The sequence below is a fragment of the Prionailurus bengalensis genome, chromosome D3, assembly GCF_016509475.1.
Source record: "Prionailurus bengalensis isolate Pbe53 chromosome D3, Fcat_Pben_1.1_paternal_pri, whole genome shotgun sequence".
Lineage (NCBI taxonomy): Eukaryota > Metazoa > Chordata > Mammalia > Carnivora > Felidae > Prionailurus > Prionailurus bengalensis.
Window position 1 is genome coordinate 40434564 of NC_057356.1, and position 21106 is coordinate 40455669.

General features: G+C 43.9%; 1 protein-coding gene across 1 annotated transcript; it reads right to left on the minus strand.

The window, feature by feature from the left end:
• Positions 1 to 10892: 10892 nt before the first annotated feature.
• On the minus strand, positions 10893 to 19918 carry TGIF1 (TGFB induced factor homeobox 1). Its single transcript, XM_043558392.1, has 4 exons — positions 19091 to 19918; positions 18656 to 18979; positions 13013 to 13239; positions 10893 to 11969 (listed from the first exon to the last, which is right to left on the minus strand). The coding sequence occupies exons 2-4, from the start codon at positions 18669 to 18671 to the stop codon at positions 11394 to 11396; spliced, it is 819 nt and encodes a 272-aa protein (XP_043414327.1). The 5' UTR covers positions 18672 to 18979; positions 19091 to 19918; the 3' UTR covers positions 10893 to 11393.
• Positions 19919 to 21106: the final 1188 nt, after the last annotated feature.

Genomic DNA, 21106 nt, shown 5'->3' on the forward strand with positions numbered 1-21106 from the left:
CTATTCTGAAAGGACAGCTGTTTTAAAAGCCCTACATCCTGGGGTGCCTGGGTGGCTCGGTCACTTAAGTGTCCAACTCTTGGTTTCAGATCAGGTTATGATCTCGCAGTTTGTGAGTTCGAGCCCCTTGTGGGGCTTTATGCTGACAGCACAGAACCTGCTTGGGATTCTGTCTCCCTCTCTCTCTGCCCCTCCCCTGCTCATTCTCTACCTCTCTCTCAAGAATAAATAAACATTTTTTAAAAATAAAAATAAAATAAAAGCCCTACATCCTAATTTGCGAGGCTTCACATTTTTATTCCCTGGAGTCTTAAGGTTCTTTCCTATCTGGTTTCCAAATGTCCCCCTGGATTCTCGCTAAGTTTATAATTAGTCATTTTCTTAATCAACTATAGGTTTTCCTGGAGCTCTGTCATCCTCAGAAAATCCTTAAGATCCTCCAGGCTCTGTCTCCAGTGAAGAGCAAACGTGACCATTGGTCTCTGGCAGGGCAGGCCTGGTGCTCTGCACCCCTCTTCTCACCTCCACCTCCCTCTCAGGGCACCCCCCCTCCTATCCCCACCTCCCCTCCCCACCCTGCTACATCACTTATGCCAAAACAAAACACTTGGCCTCTCCAATTTAATAGTTTCACACAGATTTTCTCCTTCCTATATGGAAACATCATCCCTGAAGGTTACAATCCCCTTCTTGATAGTTTTGCCCAAAGAAAGGCAACGTTTCATCATGTTGAGACCCCAATGGAAAATATTTATTTATTTATTTATTTATTTATTTATGAGACAGAAAGAGTGTGAGTGAACAATGGGCAGAGAAAGAGGGAGACAGAATCCCACCAGGGGCAGAGAGAGAGAGAGAGACAGAGAGAGAGAGAGAGAGAGAGGGAGAGAAGTGGGGCATTGACTCACCCAATGCGGGCCTCGAACTCACGAACCCATGAGATCATGACCTGAGCCGAAGTCGGATGCTTAACCAACTGAGTCACCCAGGTGCCCCCCCCCCAATCGTAAACGTTTTATTTGCATTCCGTCACACAGTAAATCCTTTACTTGTGATCAATATCTTGCAGACCTTTTACTGATTTCAAATAAACTACAATGTTTTCAGATCTATATGTATTATTGTTTATGTCCTTAGAAGGTTAGTGCTTTCAGAGGCTGAGCAGATCCTCTATATAACCTACCCTCTGCTTTACCGGTGAGAAAACCAGCTTCGAGAAGCTAGTGTTATGCTGGCCTAGAACCACACTTAGTTCCTCTGAAGTCCGGCTCAGTGCTCTTCCACCTGAATCCGGGGGCAGCTTCAGTTGTGTATCAAAGTCACAAAATGCAAGAAGCCTGTGGGTTGGTAAAGGCACTGGCACCCAGTGGGGTGGCGCCTGGCGGCTCCAAGGGGATGGAAGCTCCCGGCTCCAGATTCTTCTGGACCTCACCCAATGTACCCCTTCATTTAGCTGTCCATCTGTATCCTTTATATTGTCCTTTATAACAAGCTGACAAAGGGGCACCTAGTGGCTCAGTTGGTTAAGCATGTAACTTCAACTCAGGTTATTATCTCACAGTTCATGAGTTCAAACCCCACGTCGGGCTCTGTGCTGACAGCTCAGAACCTGGAGCCTGCTTCAAATTCTGTGTTTCCCCCTCTCTCTGACCTTCCCCCGCTGCCTCTCTGTGTCTCTTTCTTTCTGTCTTTCTCAAAAATACATACACATTAAAAAAAAATTTTATAAGAAGCTGGCAAACAAATTTAAACAGGGGGATAAAGAAAGAGAAAAGGAGAACAAAGAGCAAGGAAAGAAGAGTTGAAGGAGAGACACTGTCCTCAAGTAACTAGGGAATGAAGTGAAAGCAAGACATTCAAGAATAGACATGGGGCGCCTGGGTGGCGCAGTTGGTTAAGCGTCCGACTTCAGCCAGGTCACGATCTCGCAGTCCGGGAGTTCGAGCCCCGCGTCAGGCTCTGGGCTGATGGCTCAGAGCCTGGAGCCTGTTTCCGATTCTGTGTCTCCCTCTCTCTCTGCCCCTCGCCCGTTCATGCTCTGTATCTCTCTGTCCCAAAAATAAATAAATGTTGAAAAAAAAAATTAAAAAAAAAAAAAAGAATAGACAAATGAGGTTCTATTTGACTAGTTATTGCTTCTAGTAAAAGACCAACTGTGGTATATTAAAAATATTCTCTGGAGGATAAACAAGGAGATGAGGGGAGTCACTTTGGGAGAAGTCACATAACTTGAAAAGGTTAACTAACAGACGACCCCAGTTTTCTCCTCTCCTCTCAATGACCCCGAAAAGTCCTTCTACCTCCAAGAAAACAATGCAAATTATGCCTCTGTTTCTGTCACTGTCATCATACATTTAGCTTTGTTCACCAGAACAACAACAACAACAAAAATCACAAAAGGCAAAATGAGGTCTCTTCAGAGTATTTCTCTTAAGCGAACCCACAGGAAAGAGAAAGCAAATCTCTCTGGATGGTCAGCCCCTTAGTAAGGAAGAACTGGTGTTATTTTGAACTCTGCAGGAATGGTGCCCGAGGTAGAAATTCAAACCGCTTTGTCTGAGAGACAGAGGATGAATACCTTCTTCAGCAGGGCCACCACTCTCTCTAGCCTACAACCTGTTTCTGAAGCTTTCCCACCACTTTTCCTGAATAACAAGAGAGAAGAAAGGAAGACGGCACTAAGAGTGGGGGAAGGAAATTGAACGGCAGCTATTGTAAGAAAGGCAGCCAGGAGGTGGGAAGAACAGGAAGGGTGGAGTTGGCCGGACCAGATCAAAGGCTGCAGCTGGTATGGGAGCGTTCACCTGCCAGGAGGCAATGTGGAAGCCGGGACTCTGAACCCGGCCCAGGTAATGGTGGGTGTGGACAGGTAGATTCCTTCTATCTAACATGCACTGACAACATGTATTTGTAGGTCAATCTGCTTTGCTCTAAAACTTTTCAGGGTTTCCACTTTAGGTATTTATTTTGACTGGACGTAGAGGCGAAACCCAGGCTTTGCGCGATGCCAAGTAACTTGCTTGAGACTTCACAAGTTCGATTTCTCTTTCACCTACACCCCCACTTGTTCTAAAATACCTCCCAATGCAATGTCAAAAATAGAGCATTTTTTAAAAATCCAAAGGCAGGGGCACAAAATCTTGGAGGCCAAAACTGTATGGGCTTTGAAAGGGCAATGAAGCCCAAGGGTAAGTCTTATCTTGTAACTGAGTGTCAAAAGGCTGAGAGATCAGCTTAAAAAAAGAAGACCAGGAATGCCTGGGTGGCTCAGTCAGTTGATCATACGATTCTTGATTTCGGCTTAGGTCATGATCTTGTGGGTTCATGGATTTGAGCCCTGTGTTGGGCTCTGTGCTGGCTGTGCAGAGCCTGCTTGGGATTCTCTCTCTCCCTCTCTCTGCTCTTCCCCACTCACGCTGTCTTCGTCTCTCTCAAAATAATTAAATAAAAACTTTTAAAAAATAATAATAAATAAAAATTTAAAAAGAAGACTGGATGTTATCTGACCATTCATGCTTGAGGTGGTGAGATGCTCTTGAAATATAAATATGTCTTGGGATCCCCTGGTAAGGAACATTGTTATGTTTGTAACTCAACACTCCCAATCCACTGTCAGAGTCCCAACTAATATCCAGATCTGTTGTCTGTGTGTCATCTTCATGGACAGAATCTGTCGCACTTACTAGCTGCTTCACTGATAACAGAGTTCCCCTAAACTGAAGTATTACTTCCAGCATCAGGCCAGCAGTCATTGATTTGCATCATCACATAAATGTCACTGCAAATGAGCCCAAGAAACCATTTGCAGAGATTGAGTTACAAAAAGGAGGAATCCCTGTACCTGGATGCAGGTTTAACAGTATGACAGTCAGTATAATCGTGGAAAACGCCCTTCAAGGAAAACATGCTGTTATGTGAACCCAGTGGGCAGATGTGGAAACAGGAAGGCTGAGATTAGAGTCTGCTTTACAGTCCTTTTGAAGTTTGCGGAGCCAAGTCGGGAAGCCAGAGAGGCTCTCGGGGAGCTGATCAAAGGTACCTCTGCAGGTTCAAGTTAACACGGGAGTTGGTGAATCAGAGCACACCTGCCTGTGAATAGCAACACGTTTCACCAAATAAAGTCAACTTTTTAGTCGAGCTTCGAGGTGGCAGTCCATTAGAAAACTTGCACAAAGTTTTTTCCTGCTATATCTTAGGTTCTCTGAAAGGGAAATAATGTTCTGCTTTGTTTTCTTTGCTTGGAGGTATTTATTTTAAAGCTGATCTTTGCCCCCTGGTGTGTACCATTTAAGACCTCTGGCTCTAATCAGCTTACGCGGCCTTGCTTCAAAAAAGGTGATGTTTTTGGGTTGGAGGAGAGAAGAGTGGAAAGGCACTGTCATAAATCTTCACTTTCCTTTTAAAAGGAGTGTTTGTTACTTCTTGAAGCTATGCCTTCATCCCAGAGAAGTCTTAAAAGACTTAATTTTTGTCCAGAGGAAATTGAAAGGAGCAGCACAGAGTAACTATAGACACTAGAATAAGTCTAAAGTTTCTGAGTCAAAAAACAAAACAAAAAACAAAAAATCACCCCAAACAAACACGTACTTAAAAAAAAGTAGTAGCCCGGAGGTTGCAGGCTCAGAAAGCTGATACTTAGAAAGGGAAATGAAATGCACTGAATCAGAGATTAGGTGTTAAGACTTACACAGAGAAGCTATAAGACCGATTTCTTGGCATTGGAGAGTTCATTATTTCAGGCTCCGGCTAGTCTTAGGATTTAGGAAATCAAGAGGATGTGTCAATTCCGGCAAGTCTCCCTGAGAAGCAGAGATGGCCAAAGGGTAAAGCAATGGGTGTCGGCAGGGAGTTTGATAAGACAGCAGAAAAATAAATTGAGGTACTTAGAAAATAAAACCTGCATGTGATCATCTGCCAAAGCAGCCATCAAATCTTTATTGAACAACAGTATGATAAAAACGGGACAGTTCCAAGTTCTTTCGTTTTAGGCATAGTGTGTGGAAGGAGGGAGAGCTTTGCAGAATCACCTAGTGAACGCAGGCTCTATTAGTAACCACAGACAAGTTGAATTTGGGTGAGTCCCAGTTTCCTTAGCTGCATCATGGGAATAACTTCTCCCATCAGGGTTGTAAGGACTAAATGAGATATGCATATAAACTGTCCGATAAGTATTACGATACTAATAAAACAAATAATATAAAGTGTTCAGTAAATACTGTTCTTTTTCTTTCCTAATTAATCTCACATTTTTCATTGTAATATTGGGTTTATAGATGATATATTTATAGAAAACATTACAACTGAAAGGACTGTTGATAAGTGACGTTCTAGACTGTGGGGATTTACTATACACATAAGCTGGGGGGAAATGTTAACTAATGTAATACACATTGGCTTTTCACAGAATCATTTGAGTAAATCAAATTTCAAAACAAAAATCATTGGCAAGAACTTTAAGCAACGAAACATTAATGATCAGATAGAGTAACAAGTCAAAAGGTAGCAAGACAGGTTTTTTTTGAAAAAAAAATATGCGACAAGTTAAATGACTATCTTTTGCTTATCTATTTACAGTCTGTGAAAGCCCTATCCTCACATTAAAATTATAGAATTTATAATATAGTTTATAAAACTATATTAAAAATATATGCAATAATTTGAAATAATGCAGCTCTTCCAAGAGCTGAATATGTCCTTAGATCATAAAATAGACTGATCCAATCAAATGTGACTAGATTCAAGTTGCAGTCATTTTATTTATAAAAAAAATATTTTGAGATATTAGAAAACAACAACAAACTCAAGCTGGCAAAGCTTCCTAAGGTAACAGTTTTCTTCTGAAACCCCTCTACGGTTTCATTTTCCTTACCTGTATGCTATTAGTTAAATGTCTGTCTATAAATACGTTCCCAGTGCTCGGAGCGCCTAGGTGGCTCAGTCAGTTAAGTGTCTGACTTCAGCTCAGGTCATGATCTTGTGGTTCGTGAGTTTGAGCCCCGCGTTGGGCTCTGTGCTGACAGCTTGGAGCCTGCTTCAGATTCCGTGTTTCCCTCTCTCTGTGCTCCTCCCCCACTTACTCGCTGTCTCTCACAAATGAATTACATTGAAAAAAAAATTTTTAATGAATTTACAAATACGTTCCCAGCATGGGATTTGGTTTCATTTGCAAGTCAACTATACAGTGCTTCAAAGCTGGCATGTTCTATTAATGTCATAAAACATTTCACTCAAAAACTGTTTCCTTCACATTTGATGAAATCCTTGTAGTACCTATTGCTGTATTCATCACTTTATCATGCTTTCCTTATTTATTAGCTGTTCTTTTGTGACCATCAACCATAAATTGCCACTATTTCTTCGGCCACAAAGTATCTGTTGAGTATTTTTTCAGTCTCTGAATCATAAAACTCATCTCAGATGGCAGTCCATTTTTGTTAGGGGTCAAGATTCGACATATCCTTCTCTTAATGAGTTTAATGAGATTAAACCTGATTTCGGAACGTTGCTTTTTACTCTGGCCAATTTTCCAGAGATAAACTTTATTTTTTCATTTGATACAAATGCATGTTCATCTTCCTGCAGTATTAGGACTATTTGTTAGTGGCTTAGTTTTACATGTTGCATGGACTGTGTTTATTATACTATAGTATGAACCCAGTGTCAAATACCAAATTACATTAAACTCTAATTGGCCAACTTGACCTAAATGATAATTCTTCATCAAATTACATTTTTTGTACAAAAATTGTCTAATATTTCAACAAAAAGAAAAAAAGTAATTTTCTTAAAGTATGGATAGAGAATGAATTGTCAACTCCTAGTGTTCTACTTATGTAGAGAAACAGTGGCTAATAAGCCAAGCCACAAGTTTTCGTTTATTTGTTTGGTTTTTAAGCTTTCCAGGTGATTCCAATGTGCAGATAAATTTGAGAACTCTTTAAAGTAACTATAGTAAAATTCTAGTTTCTAGTAATGGTGGAGCCATTTCTTTTCTTTTCAGACTAACTTCCCTATAGGCAATGATAGCAAAATGTGAGCAAAAAATTAAACAGAAAGCTATTGGAGGCCTGGAGAGTGACCTAAAGCAGGTAGAAACTAAAGGGTTGTTTACCTTTACAAGAAGGGAACTTCAGGGGATAAGACATGCAAGCTGTGGCTTGCTGCCTGAGGGCTCTCCTCCTCCTTCAAAAGGCTAGAAGGTGGCAGAAAACTGCAGCCTCGGTGGCCTGAGATATTAAGGGCAGAGTTGGAGTTGGCAGAGCAGATGGAAAGTTAGGAGAGGAATCCTGGAAAGGAGGGGAAAGAAGGAACAAATCTCAAACTCTGAATCTAAACTGTCCAAATCCTCAGTCGGCTTGTGCAGGGAGATCCCAGTGCACTCACCTGAAAGGCAACAGCTGGAAGCTGAAAGAACTGATCAGACATTTGAGCTACTATTTACTACAGGAAAAACAGATTTTGAAGTTTCAGCCCAGCCAAATGAATGGCCTGCCAGAACAAAAATAACATTCTTTAGAGGAATGTAGCAGAATCCAGAATCCTTATTAATGTATCATCTATAATGTCCAACATATAGTAAAAAATCACCAGACTAGCAAAAAAATAATGTGACCTTTCCTGAAGCAAAGGGCAGTCAGCGACTCTGATTATGACATGTTAATTAACAAAACTTAAAGCCCCTATTATAAATAGCTCATAAGAAAATATACTTGTAATTAATAAACTGATGGGGAAATCTCAACAGAGAAATAGAATAAAAAAGAACCAAATGAAAATTATATATGCAAAAAATATAGTAACTGAATGAAAATTCACTGGAGACAGTAATTACTGAACTAAAAATACCTTCATACATGGGGCGCCTGCGTGACTCAGTTGGTTAAGCATCCCACTCTTGATTTCAGCTCAGGACATGACTTCAAGGTTCCTGAGGTAGAGCCACTGCATCAGGCTCTGTGCTTACAGGGTAGAGCTTGCTTGGGATTCTCTCTCCCTCTCTCTGCCCCTCCCCCACTTATACTCGCTCTCTCCCTCTCTCTCTCTCTCCTAATAAATAACATTTTTTAAAAAAACTTAACACAAATTATTCAATTTGAAAAATAAAGAAATAAAAGAATGAAGAAAAACAGCCTGGAGACATGTAGGACAATGTTAAGTGATTAATATAAATCTACTAAAGCTCTAGAGAGAAGAAAGCAGAAAAAAAAATTAAATAATGGCCAAAATTTCTCAAATTTGGTAAAAAACAAAATAAAACAAAGCATCAACCTACAGTTTCAATAAGTTCAACAAACCCCAAGCAGCACAAACAAAACCACACCTAAGCACATCATAATCAAACTGCTAAAATACAAAAAGAGCCAGAGAAAGACATTACATACAAGAAAATAATGATACAAGTGACAAATTGATGTATCATCCCAAACAATGGAAACCAGAAAACAAACGCCTTTAAAGTGATGGGAAAAAAAAACAAAACAAAACAAAACAAAAAGCAATAACCATCAACCCAGAATTCTATCTTTAGTGCAACTGTCCTTCAAAGATGAAAGTAAAATAAAAGTCATTTTCAATGAACAAAAACAATTTGTCACAAGCAGGCCTGCACAGTTCTCAAGGAAATTCTTTAAGCTGAAGAGAAATGATAACATGTCTTTTGGATTCACAGGAAGAGCACCAGAAATGATCAATATTTAACAAATATAAAAATCTGTACACATTCCCTTTTCCTTTAATTTTCAAAGAAACGTGGGCTTGTTTAAAACAAAAATTAGACCATTTTACTGTCAGATTATGTATCTAGCTATAATATACATATAAAACAAAAGGACTGAATGAATTATACTGTTGTAAGTGCTATATTTTATATGAGGGTATATAATATAAGCCCTAAATAGATTGTGATAATTTAAAGATGTATATTGTAATCCCCAGAACAACCATTAAAAAAGAGTATAGTTTATAAGCCAATAGAAAAATTAAAAGGAAATACTAGAAATATTCAATTAACCTGAAAGAAGGCAGGAAAAGAGAAACAGAGGGAGAAAAAACCTAAATGGAAAGTAAATCCAAACATATCAAAAATTATATTAAATATATGTAACACTGTATGTTACCTAACTGGAATTAAAATGAAAACTTAAAAAAGGAAACAAAAAATTAAAAATAAATCAAGTATACACACCAAGTAAAAGGCAGAGATTGCTAGCTAGATTTAAAAAAAGCAAAACTCAACAGTATCCTATCTAAAAGGGATGCACTTTAAACACAAAACACAAATAGCTTAAAAGTAAGTAAATGAAAAAAGATCATGTAAATACTAAGCACAAAATTCATTTCTATTTGGCTTCAACAGTTATGTGGCCTTTTACACTTGGCATTCCAGTTACATTTACCTGTTTTGGTTTTTTTAATGGTTTACATTTATTACACACCAGTTATTATCAACCAGGATATATATCAACCTCACGAGGGAAAAAAATTTTCAAATAAAACAGGCAGTTTGGGAGGACTTTTTTTTTTTTTTTTTTGTAAACCTTTGGGCTTCATCTGACCCTTGACATTTTTCTTTTAAATCACTCCCAGGGTTCCTTCTCTCCCCCTGCTACTATGATTAATGAAACATCTTAACCAGGGAAGTCTTTCAGGATTTGCTGGTCTCCCTTATCTGTACTCAAAGAATTTCAGCCTTTGATCTAGCTGTTAGAGCAGGTAATGAGTCTTAGTTTTCTTTGTTCATTTTTATTTTATACCTTCCTTTTATTTACTTTACTATTCTTCCTTTCTTTCTTTTCTTTTTTTTTTTTTTTTTTTTTTGGTTTATATCTATTTCTGTGACCCTGAGATAGCTGGCACCAGCCCACTGATGGCTCAGCACAGGCTACATCACCACACCTTCAGCTCACTTATTTTTTTACACCTCTTAGTTTTCCCGATTCGTGTTTCTTTCCTACTCACAAGCCTTTGAGTTTAGCTCTTTCTACAGTAGGGACTTCCTTAATAGGTTTACAAAATTAGACAAACTTAAATTTGGAAGTTTTTCCACTTTCTCTCAACAGTACAGAGGCTGTGACGTTCTCTCAAAGTTAGACAATTCATAGCTGGAGCAGGGCTGGAAAGTCCATGACTATAATAACAAAGAAACCTCATACTAAGCATGACTCCAAAGAATGGTTTTGTGGCATGTGACAACTCTGGTCAACCATGTAAGTGAAAGGAACACCACCAATTCCCTTCTGGCTATCCTGGCCTCGTAAGTAATTGTCTAACCCAACAAACTCCACTTGTGTATGGCACCAGTTTTCACCAACTGTGACCTTACAAAACAAACCTCATACACTAACAATCCCGTGGAAGACAGAACCCCACTGTTTTAATCACTTAAGAAAATGCTTTAGGTTTTCAAAGGTGATTTCAGTACAAATTAAGGCTATATTTGAATGTAGAGACTAACCTACCCGTACCAGTTAATAAACATTAATTTAAAGGGTAATGTGAAAGAGGGGAATGCTGAGGGACTGCTTGGGTTGTTTGCTTCTGAAAACTTAAGCCATAATCAGGTGCTTCGAGACCTTGTTTCAACACTGGCCATGTCCTAAAATATGCAGGACAGATCACCAAGGGATTTAGTGGTTAGCTAAGCACCGATGGAATGATTCATTTCAATTTGTCATTCAGTTTTAAGTAAAGATTTAAGGGCCTGCTTATAGCTCCTATCAAGAGTAAATATCACACATCCTGTTTATACATACTAGCTTGTTGTCCACGGTTCTTCAAAGAGCTGGTGACACCCCCTAAGTCACACTCCACCCTACCCCCAACTTCCTGCTCATTGGGTGCTACATTCCTATTCCTTTTTAAGTGCCTCCTCAATAAAATACTCTGCATTACAGTAAATTTTAAAGAAAATATTTTATTATGTCATGAAAAAAAGGTGTCAATCAACTAGATTCATACTTGTTTGAAAAAAACTGAAGATTTATTAATTAGACAGTATGTGGGCATCCTGTTCCTCGTGGGAATGAGAAGATGCTATAGGTTCTCTAAGTATTGCACAGTCTGGGGAAAAAAAAAACCAACAAAAAAAGGGAAGGGGGGAAAGAGAGAGAGAGAGAGAGAGGGAAAAATCACATGATCTTGGGAACCATCTCACATTATGAATAATCTACCAAGAAACATTTAAAAAAGAAAACCCTTTGTTTCTACAGTAGCTTTGAGTTTATAGTTCTTGGAATGACTGTATTCCATTGAAGACATCTCAGTAACAGGAAGCTTCACTTTAGCAATCCCATGTGCAAATATTAATAAAAAAATATATAAAATAATGCAGTTCATCTCTTGCCATCACCCCGACAATCATAACATTTGTGAAAATTGTTTTGCTTGAAAAAGGGTTAAGCTGTAAGTTTAGCCTGAAGCTCCATCTCTGCAGCCCGTTTGAGTGCAACATCCACTAGAAGCTGAAATCCGCTAAAATCCTGGTTGAGGTCCGGTGGAGTAGGGGGAGGAGTGTTGAAAAGACCACTCTGTGTATTTGTACTTGGTCCAGATTTACACGTGTCCTCTGGGTACATGAGGGAGGTGTCTGTAAAGCTGCTGGCTGCTATCTGCTGTATATCTGTGTTTTGTCCCACACCAACTGGCTGGCAGAGAGAGAAAGGCACGTCCTTCAATGCAGTCACAGTGGTATGACAAATCACTGATGGGCGAGCCAATATTGATCCTGGGGATGATGACTTGGGGGACAGTGGTCTCCCCAGGGCTGGGTTTGGTCCAGCTGAACAGGAATGAAACGGGCTCTCCTCTAGAGCTGGTATGAAGTTTTTGATGCCCATTGCTGACTCCACAGAGCTCGCTTCAGAAATCTTGGCCCCACGGCGGGAAATTGTGAACTGATTTGGATCTTTGCCATCTTTCCTCAGCATGTCTGGGAGGAGCCTGCGGCGGGCGTTGATGAACCAGTTACAGACCTGAAATCATACAGGTACGCTTTAACACTCAGCAAACGTGTTCTGAGAACCTTCTGCGGGATGCCTAATTGATCTCTCTCTTTGCATTAAAGAAGGCGTGAAAAGGCTTAAATCGGAACTTCCAAAGTTACTTCAAGGTATTTGAGCTCAGCCAAGAAAGAGAGCTGCTTCCTGCCATAAACCTCTTCCTTTTCTAATACAAATTCCCTTTTTCATCTCATCATCCTTAAGCCTTTTCAGGAGGAAGAAAAGGATAAAAATTCTCAAATGTCTGAAAATGATTTTAGGGAGAGAAGCTTACCCTTTAACGCTCCCCCAGAACTAACCTATTACCTACTGCCCCAGCATTTAAGTTAATCAACTACAGGAAAACTTTTCCTGTATGAAAAGAGCCACTCCTCCCAGTTACTGATTTTTCCCAGTTCAAATGACTGTGTCAACAGGCATAACATGAATTACCTCACTGAAGTCTGTCCTTGTTTAAATATCAAACCAGTTTCCTGGGCAATAGAGGCAGATTTAACCTCCTCTTTATGTTTGCTGCATAAAAGAAGGCTCTTTTAGGCATTAAAGGAAATGTTGTTTGACAGATGACTGTCAAGTGGTTTCTGTTTCTCTAAATAGCCAGTTATTAGCTTTCAGCACTATAAAGTTTATAAGAAAAAAGATATTCCTTCCTTTTTTTTTTTTTCTTTTTCAGTGGGGAGGCATTTCATGATTTGATATACAGGAATGCTATAAAATGCCTTTGGAGGGGCGCCTGGGTGGCTCAGTCGGTTAAGCGTCCGACTTCAGCTCAGGTCACGATCTCACGGTCCGTGAGTTCGAGCCCCACGTCGGGCTCTGTGCTGACAGCTCAGAGCCTGGAGCCTGTTTCAGATTCTGTGTCTCCCTCTCTCTGACCCTCCCCCATTCATGCTCTGTCTCTCTCTGTCTCAAAAATAAATAAACGTTAAAAAAAAAAATTTTTTTTTAAATAAAATGCCTTTGGAAAGGAAAAGAGACAACCCATGTGCATACACTTCCTGTTCTTTTTTCCTTACCTGTAGTGTAGACAGGTGTGTTTGTTGGGACAGTAATGCTTTTTCTTGCTCCGAGGGATAGGCGTTGTATCGGTGCTCATACAGCCAATCACGGAGAATCTGAACAGACTCTTTGGGCAGGTTGCCTCTGCGCCTTCTCTTGCCTGCACCAGCAGAAGAAGAAAGGTCCAGGGGGATGTCCATGTTGTCATCATCCTCCGTCTCACTGCCGGACGCTACCACAACACCTGGTAAAGGATAAAGGTCAGCCATCAACCGCTTTTCTGGGGGGAGCACCTACGGCAAAAGCTTATCTCTTGACCATTGAGTGCGTAACCATGTTTTCTCAGCTGCCAAGAGCCAAGTACAGGACCAGTGTCTTCCGTCTGGAAATTTCTGAGCACATGGCAAAGCCTCAAGCGTAATTTGACTAGTGGCACATTACAGATTCTCCACCAATTGTTAGATGCCCTTTCATACGCACTTTCCTGTAGAATTTAACTTTTTACATTCCTTTGGAATGATGCTCAGAAAAGTCTAGTGCAGCAGAGACAGAGCTGCGCTCAAAGTGAATAGTCTGTCACACACGAAACAGGAAAGGTGTTAGAGCAGATGGAATGTGTCTAGCCACCTTCTCTGAGGTCATTGCTAACTTAGGAAAAACAATCCAAGTGTCCTAATGTACATTTTAAATGCTATTCTTCCTCCTTCGTCCATTGAAGATTTGAAATAAAAAGGCAGAGTCATGCATTTTTTCCATGCCTATGAGGGGAAAAAAAAAAAAATCACACACAACCCAGTTGGTATTCTAAAGGCAAAATACATTTAACATTTTCTGCAAACTCCATGGTCATTTCTTTTTCATTGCTACCTACATTTCTTCAAAACTTAGGCACCTACTTTTCATGGACAGCATTGGTCAACCTTTTACTAAATACAACCAATCACTGAAGTTTTCAGTTTCGTTACACAAAAATATTTTTCTACTACTAGTACTTGAGTAAGAGGTCAAAAGATACCTCAGACTGATTACACTTTTAAATTCCTATAAATTTCAACTGGCAGTTTAATCGGAATCTAGAATACTAGATACCAATAAGTAGAGTTCAGTCTTAAATTATTACATGACAAAGAAACTGGAATACGTAATCCCCAGAGGAAACTCCCTTTGTAAGTACTTTAATCCTACCAGAAATTTTAAGAATTCACAAGCCATAGAGAATATTTGCATCACATATGATAGACTGGGGTCAACAAAAATTCAGATCTGGCCCTTAACATTTAAACATAATTTTGAACTTCAAAACCACAACTGGCAATTCTGAATGACTGAGAACTCTGTTTTGAAAACAATCTAGAATTTTTAAAATGTAAAAGCATACCATGCTTGGAAATACCAGTATTTCTATATAAAGAAAATTAAAATAACACGAAATGGAAAGGTACGCATTCTTGACTTTGTAGAGGCAACTCAAGAGTGGTTTGCCCTGATAAAAAATAAAAACAATGTTCCCCATAGTGATAACCCACTTGATGCATTATAAAAAAATTTTTTAACCCATCCTTTTAAAACATTTGAACACTCAAAAAGCTACTCATTCAAAGATTTGTTTATGAGCTGGCGCACAGTTAATTGAGTCTGACTTGGTGACACATTTTTAGTTTTGGACTGCAGGGGGCAGACCGTACTGCAGGGAGTATCCACAGAAAACGCAGGAACCTTCCAAAGACAAAGTAAAGCAAGTTCTAACAAAAGAGTAGGATGATCTTGCAAATTCACTTTAGCTCAAGGCTTAACAAACGGCTATCAATAAAACACACAAGAATCCTAAATTTTAACCGCAGGGTATTTGATGTTCCCCTTCCCAGAAGAAGAAACTGCTTAAAAAAAAAAAAAAAAGGTTTACAAAAAAAAAAAAGAGGCACATTTAAAACTGAAACTGCTTTCACTGTGAAGATGAGAGACTTTTAAACGCTTTATTGAAATTTGGGTAAAGAGCTACTAATAAGAAAAAAACCTTAAGAAATTATAAATGAGTTCCTGTTTTACATTTACTTTGATAAATAAAGCAATCTAACTTTTTAAAAATGTGTCAAGTAATTGAATGACTAAGGCAAATTTAAATAAAGCAATTTGTTTAAACTCTTCAACGTCTGAAAAGCCAGACATTCTTCTGGAGGCTATAATCCCCCTCCTCCGCTTTTAAACTAGAAAAAGTGTGAAAATTTGCTCATTGAACAGTGGTGAATTCCCAACTGTAAATTGGTAATAACAAAGAGTTTGAGACAAACAAACAAAAAAAAACCCTGAAGCCTGCCCTTTGATCTGCTTGTTTAGTTTGACAAGAAGCCTGATCTTTCAGAATAGGTTAGTGACACACAAAAGCAGGTTTCAGTTAAGCAACGCTAAACTGCAGTGCAACTTTACTCTGTTCTCAGTTCATTTAAATAAATGAATGCCAGGCCTCTGGACCTCTTAACAAATATTTCCAATATGTGCACAAAAGCTGAAGTAACAGGAAGTTAAGACTTCAGCTCCTTGGCCACACCAGCTGATATTTCACGGCAACAAACCACGTTTGCTGCTGTCAGGACTGTTTTCATTAAAACTCTCCCTCCGGATTGTGGCTCAGCTTGGAAAAACAAAAAGACTTTTCCACGTTACTCATTTCCTATTGTAACAGAGCTTTTGAAAAGTTTCCCGGTTACCGCCTGTTTCCAAAGGTCCTGCTCTGCTTACACTTTAAAAAATGTGGTGGTGGGGGAGGGAGATCACAAGCCTCTTTTACTCCATCCACATACAAGGAAATGTTTAGAAAGCCACAAGATGGCCTATGGATCCCACAGCTCTAAAAATCAATCTTTTCTTATTAGGAACTGGGGGTGGGGGGTGGCGAGGGAAGGCCAGAGACACAGTGGTTGTGAAGTTGGACTTTTAAAAATATCTAGAAGAGGCTAGAGAAGAATCTACAAATAGGAATAATTGAAGGAGAAGTTCAAGCGAACAATTAGAAAAAGGAAACCTAACCTAACAAGTTTCCTGATCAGAGTATCTCAGGAGATGCCGCAGCAATCGTGGTTAACACCCCAGGCACAGACTCCAAGGTGCGCTAGGCTGGACCCAGCCAGCAGTAAGCAATTCTAAAGCAAAAATTCCAAATTGTCAGGAACCAGGTGCAAAAAGACGTCGGGGATTTTCCTCACGGAATCGCCTTTGCTTGTTCTAAAGCTATTTGCTGGGTGAGAAGATCTTTCTGGCACCCTCAGCTTTCTAAAGACGAGATACTATTATCACCAACCAGGACGAAATCCCCGGCTCTGCGATGGAGTTTAAGGTGCTTTTGTTTTCAAGAAAACTTGAAAAGATTTTCACAGACTTTTCTAAAAGACTGCAGTCCAACTCCACGAGCCAGGCGGGGCAGATTTCTTCCCGGGTCCTGGCTGAGCAGACCGGGAACGCGGGCCCCCTCCGAGGTCGTTTTAGGAAGGGGGCGGGGAGGCAGGACGGAGGAGGACCAGAGGAGAGGGAGGAGCCGGGAGGGAGGATAGCCAGGGAGCTTTTGTTCTTGCGAGTTCCGCAGCCCCAGCTGAAATCGGCCCCTCCAACTGTACAACCTGAGGGCTTCAGGAGTTTCAGATTACAAGAAGAAACTTAGAAGCGCGGCCGTGAACCCCAACATTCTGAGGGGTCTGCCCGCCCCCCCTAGGGTTTGCCGGGAAAACCTAAAAAGGGAAAGAAACCGGGCAATCTCAGCAGTCTCGGCTCCCCCGCACGAGCTCGGAACCAGTCGCAAAGTTTCCCCTCCAACACGTCACCTTTCATTGTTTCCGTGAGCCGGCGCTCAGGAGCAGGACCGTGCGCCCCCGGGACCGCTGACCCCTAATATTCCCAGCCCGCGGCCGGAGAGTCCCAGCCTCGTTTATCTGCTGGGGGGCGGGGGGAGGGGGGAAGACCCGGAGGCATCCGAAGGGGGCTCCGGGGGTGGGGGGACGAGGAGCGCGGGGGCAGAGTACCCGAGGGGGCGCCCCGGGGAGGACCCGCCAGGCTGCTGAATACCTTCCCCACCCGAGCCCGAACAATGGGGGGAGCCCGCCCCCGGCGGAAGCCCAGCTTTGCTTTCGGCTCACAAGAACGACTTTTCCAAAACAAAACCCCCAAGTGACTCCCGTCAGTTCCACTGGGAGAGGGAGAACGCCTTCCAATAGGGATCTAGACCCGTCAGTCCTTGTTGAGGTGACACAGCCTTCCAGACACCACTTTGGGCGCTCCCCGCACGCGTTTCTCACCGAGCCCGGTTAAACGTCCGAGCCTCTAAGCCCCCACGTTCTCACTGTCCCCCGGAGAGGGGACGCTGGGTGTCCTACCCCCAAATACTGACTGCCCTGGGTTGTGACCTTCGCTTTTACTCTCGCTGGGAGCGCACGGGTTGGGAAGCTCCGCGCGTTGGGAAGCCACCGGCCCAGCATGAAAGGTACACAACACCAAGATGAAAACGTGGCTGAGGGCACCCTCCCGGGTTGAAGGCCGCCCCATCAACAATACCGGGTTTTCACTATATCCGCTGGACTGGTCTGAAAGAATGTGGAGTTACAAAAACTCGGGGACGCTACTGGGCATGCGCAGCAGCGCCCCCCCCCCCCCAACCCACCCCCGCGCTGGCTTCCCTGAGCGATTAACTTCTGTTTTGAACCACTCCACATAAATCACAACAGAAAAGCCAACTCTGGCTCACCACGGAACGTTCGGGGTACCTCCCAGCCAGGGACCCAAAAGTTAACTTCAAAGGGGAGTTAACATTCTTTGACCTTTCGGGGCGGTGGGTTGTTTTTTTTCTTTCTTTCTGTGTATTTTGTTTTTAAACCAGACTGACGGCAAGTTTTAGTTGTAACGCTTCCAGGACGCTTCGTGGAAACAATGACAGACTCACTCTGTGCACTTACAACCAAGCCTGCTTGTCACACTTGGACTCGTTCTGACCACACGGCGCTTTAAGCTGTTTGCCCTCAGTCCTAACTCTTCATCTCGCCCCAAATTCATCGTGGGAAAACTTTTAGAGGCTGGGAGTTTTTACAAGTCTAGCTTTCCAAAGCTACCGATACCCGAGGGCGGTTTGGGGGCCAGAGGCGCATTCTTTCGATTGTGAAAACACCCCATCCCCAGCGAAGATTGTGCCGGGGCCCAGCTGGGAGGGAGTGGGGGCCCGGGAGCCCAACTTTCAGACAAAGGCGCCGCCGCTCGGTGGTCCCGACCGCCCCGGGTCCAGCCCGGGAGAATCGGGGCGGGGGTCCCCCCGACCTGGGCCCACAGCCCCGCTCGCAAGAGCCAGCGAGAAGCCACGCGGCTGCTCCGCGGAGCGTGGGGTGGCGGCTGAGACAATGAAACTTGGGAGGCGCACAAACAAGGCGCTGAGCGTGTTTCTTGACAACGTGCCAGCAGCGTGGAGAGGCCCGTCTCCCCACAACAGCCCCTCGTGTTGTGTCTAGAAGGAAAACAGCAACTGCCATTTCAGACGCAGCCTCAACAAAGAGAACGGCCGCGGTTTCTGCCTGAGAGCCCCGGGCTGAAAAGTCCACCAAGTCACTCTCGCCCCAAGCCTGGCGGGGCCCCGCGAGCACGTTTCCCCGGACCCGCGCCCGTGGCGCGCACAGCCCGTGGAGTCTTACCTTTCTTGCTTTTCATTCTGGAGCTTCCCTTCCAGCGCTAGGCGATGCTGGGGTCTCGAGGGGCCAAGAGCGGGGGTGGAGGGGGCAAGCGATTGTCCTCCTTCCCCGCAGACTCTCCCCTAACTTATAGGACGCGCTCAGCCGTTATTGCTAATCAAGGCGCTCGGATCCCAGGCGCTCGCTCCTTGGGTGGAATTCAAGTGACACTTGGGCTTCCTCCTGCCGGGATCTTCTGGCAGTCGTCCGGGGGCTCTCCTTCGCCCAACTCGCTCCCCTCCCCACTCGTCTCCTTTGTTCCCCGCTCCTGCTCGGCGTACCTCGGCGCTGTCAGAGTGAGAAAGGCAAAGAGGGAAGGTACAGGAGGTCCTGCCTCCGCCCCCAGCCGCCCGCCCCGTCCCCCGCCCGCCCCGCTGCTCCTCCGCCCCTCCCCCGCACCTTCCAGGCAGGGAGGCCGGCACCGAGCGCCCCGGCCGCGCTGCCTCACTCCGCGCCTGGCTAGCCGCTGTCACCCGTCCCTCGTGGGGGCTGCTGAGCCCAGAAACCCGATCCTTCCTCCCTGCCGCGCGCACGCCGCCCGCATCCCTCGCTCGGCGGCGGCGGCTGCACCAGCCTAATGCCCGGGTTTCTCCTTTGGGCCTTTCTTCCTTGGGCTGGCGAGGGTGCGTTTGGTTAGGAAATTGCAACAGATGGAAAAATGCTGCCCCCTCCTCCACCCCAGGGAAGAAAAGCCTTCCCTCTCGTTTTTGACAGCTGCCCCAAACTCCACCGTCCCTCTCTAGCCGCAAGGAGAAGACAGCTGCTTCTGATTCAAGGGGCGGGGCACCGTAGGAAAAGTATTCAGGACAAGAACCAACTTCTTCCAGAATGCGCGGCTGCCATTGACACGCGGGCGCGGCGCGTCGCACCCTGCTCCTCCCGGGGCTCTTCCTCCAACAGCGACGGCGGGGTGGGGGAGGAGAGTGAGACACAGACACCCCAGGCGAATGTCTGTTACCCCGGGCTAAAGCTGCGAGTTCCGGAATGGATTGCAAGGCAGTTTCAAAACCTAACACGTTGCGGACAGACACTTGTCATGCTCACATGCTCTTTAAAAGTCTCAGCCTGGGGACTGCCCGGGCGCGCGCCCGCCTGGCTGCAAATCGGCCTGAAACCCCCACCCTCCGACCCCGGCAGTGCCGCCTTTAAGGGAAGGGGGCGACCACACTGGGGCTGCTCATATGTTTCGGTAAACAGTCTACTTTTAGGACTTAAACCCTGTTAGGGGACCCTTTCTCCCCTCGGGTAATTTCAAACAGAAACTAGCCATTGAGCAAACACATGTTCCTGTTAGTTTATTTTGGTTGAGAGTTAGGACTCCAACAGGAGTTCCTTGATGAGATTACCCTTTTAAAAGACCAGATGCTGTTTGGCTGATTTCAAGAAACGCCTGCCCCCTCCCCGCCCTCTCCACTGGGTCTAGTTTTCGCGTGTGTGTCCCGTTGTTTTGAAGTAAACGAACTGTCGCATGCCTCTCTAAGACTTTCCCCATCACTTAAAAAAAAAAACAACAAACACCCAAACCGTAAATAAACCTAGTAGAGACGTCAGCGCCTGAGTCTGCCTCCAGTTTCGGCTCTGTGCTGTTTTTGTTTTGTAACCTCGATGGAGAAGCCGGCAGGAAAAGCTCCGTGGAAATAAGGTTAAACCCGAGAAGGGCTGAGGCGGCCAAACGATGACTAACTAGACTTTGGAGCCTCTGTTTCAGGATCACACTGAAAATTAAAGCCAGCCTCCCACCCACTCGCCCTCCCAAAAAAAAGACACCCCCGCCTCGAGAGTGAATTAAGGCCAGAGTTTACAAAGCTTGGGTGGTTTTACCAATTACAGGACTTAAAATGAATAAACAAGGAAAAAAGCGTCATTCTAAGAAGGCAGCAACCTTATGACTTTTTTTTTTTTCTTCTGTGGTTTGCCGACTGCTCAGCACCTATGAGAACACACATCTAAAACGGCAGAGGGGGGGGAAACATGGTCCTAGGGGAAACCACCAGCCTGGAAGCTAGTCTGCAACTTGCTGGAGCGCAGTTCCTTCCCTGGGCCTGGCTGGAGATGAATCAGCTGCTGCGCCCGAGTGCGGGACAGATGTGGGGCGGGGAGCGAGCGGGAGGCCGCCCGTTAGAGGGCCGCGGCGTCCTAGCATTTGAAGGATTGTTTGTTGCTGGGATTGGTGGCTCGGATCCGTTGGTGAACTGGAGAGGAGGGAGGAGAGACGCAGGGAGGAGGAGTCGGGGGCCGGCCGACGCTGCGACTCCGCGGTCTGAGTGGCAGGAGCCTCGTCTGGAAGCGGGCGGTTACTGGGGAGACGCTTTGTTTGCTAACTTCGAAAGCTGCTTCGGCTGCCTCGGCGGCTTTCGAAGCCACTCAACAAAACACGCCTTCGGGTCGGCTTAACCCTCCCCCTGCCCGCTTACA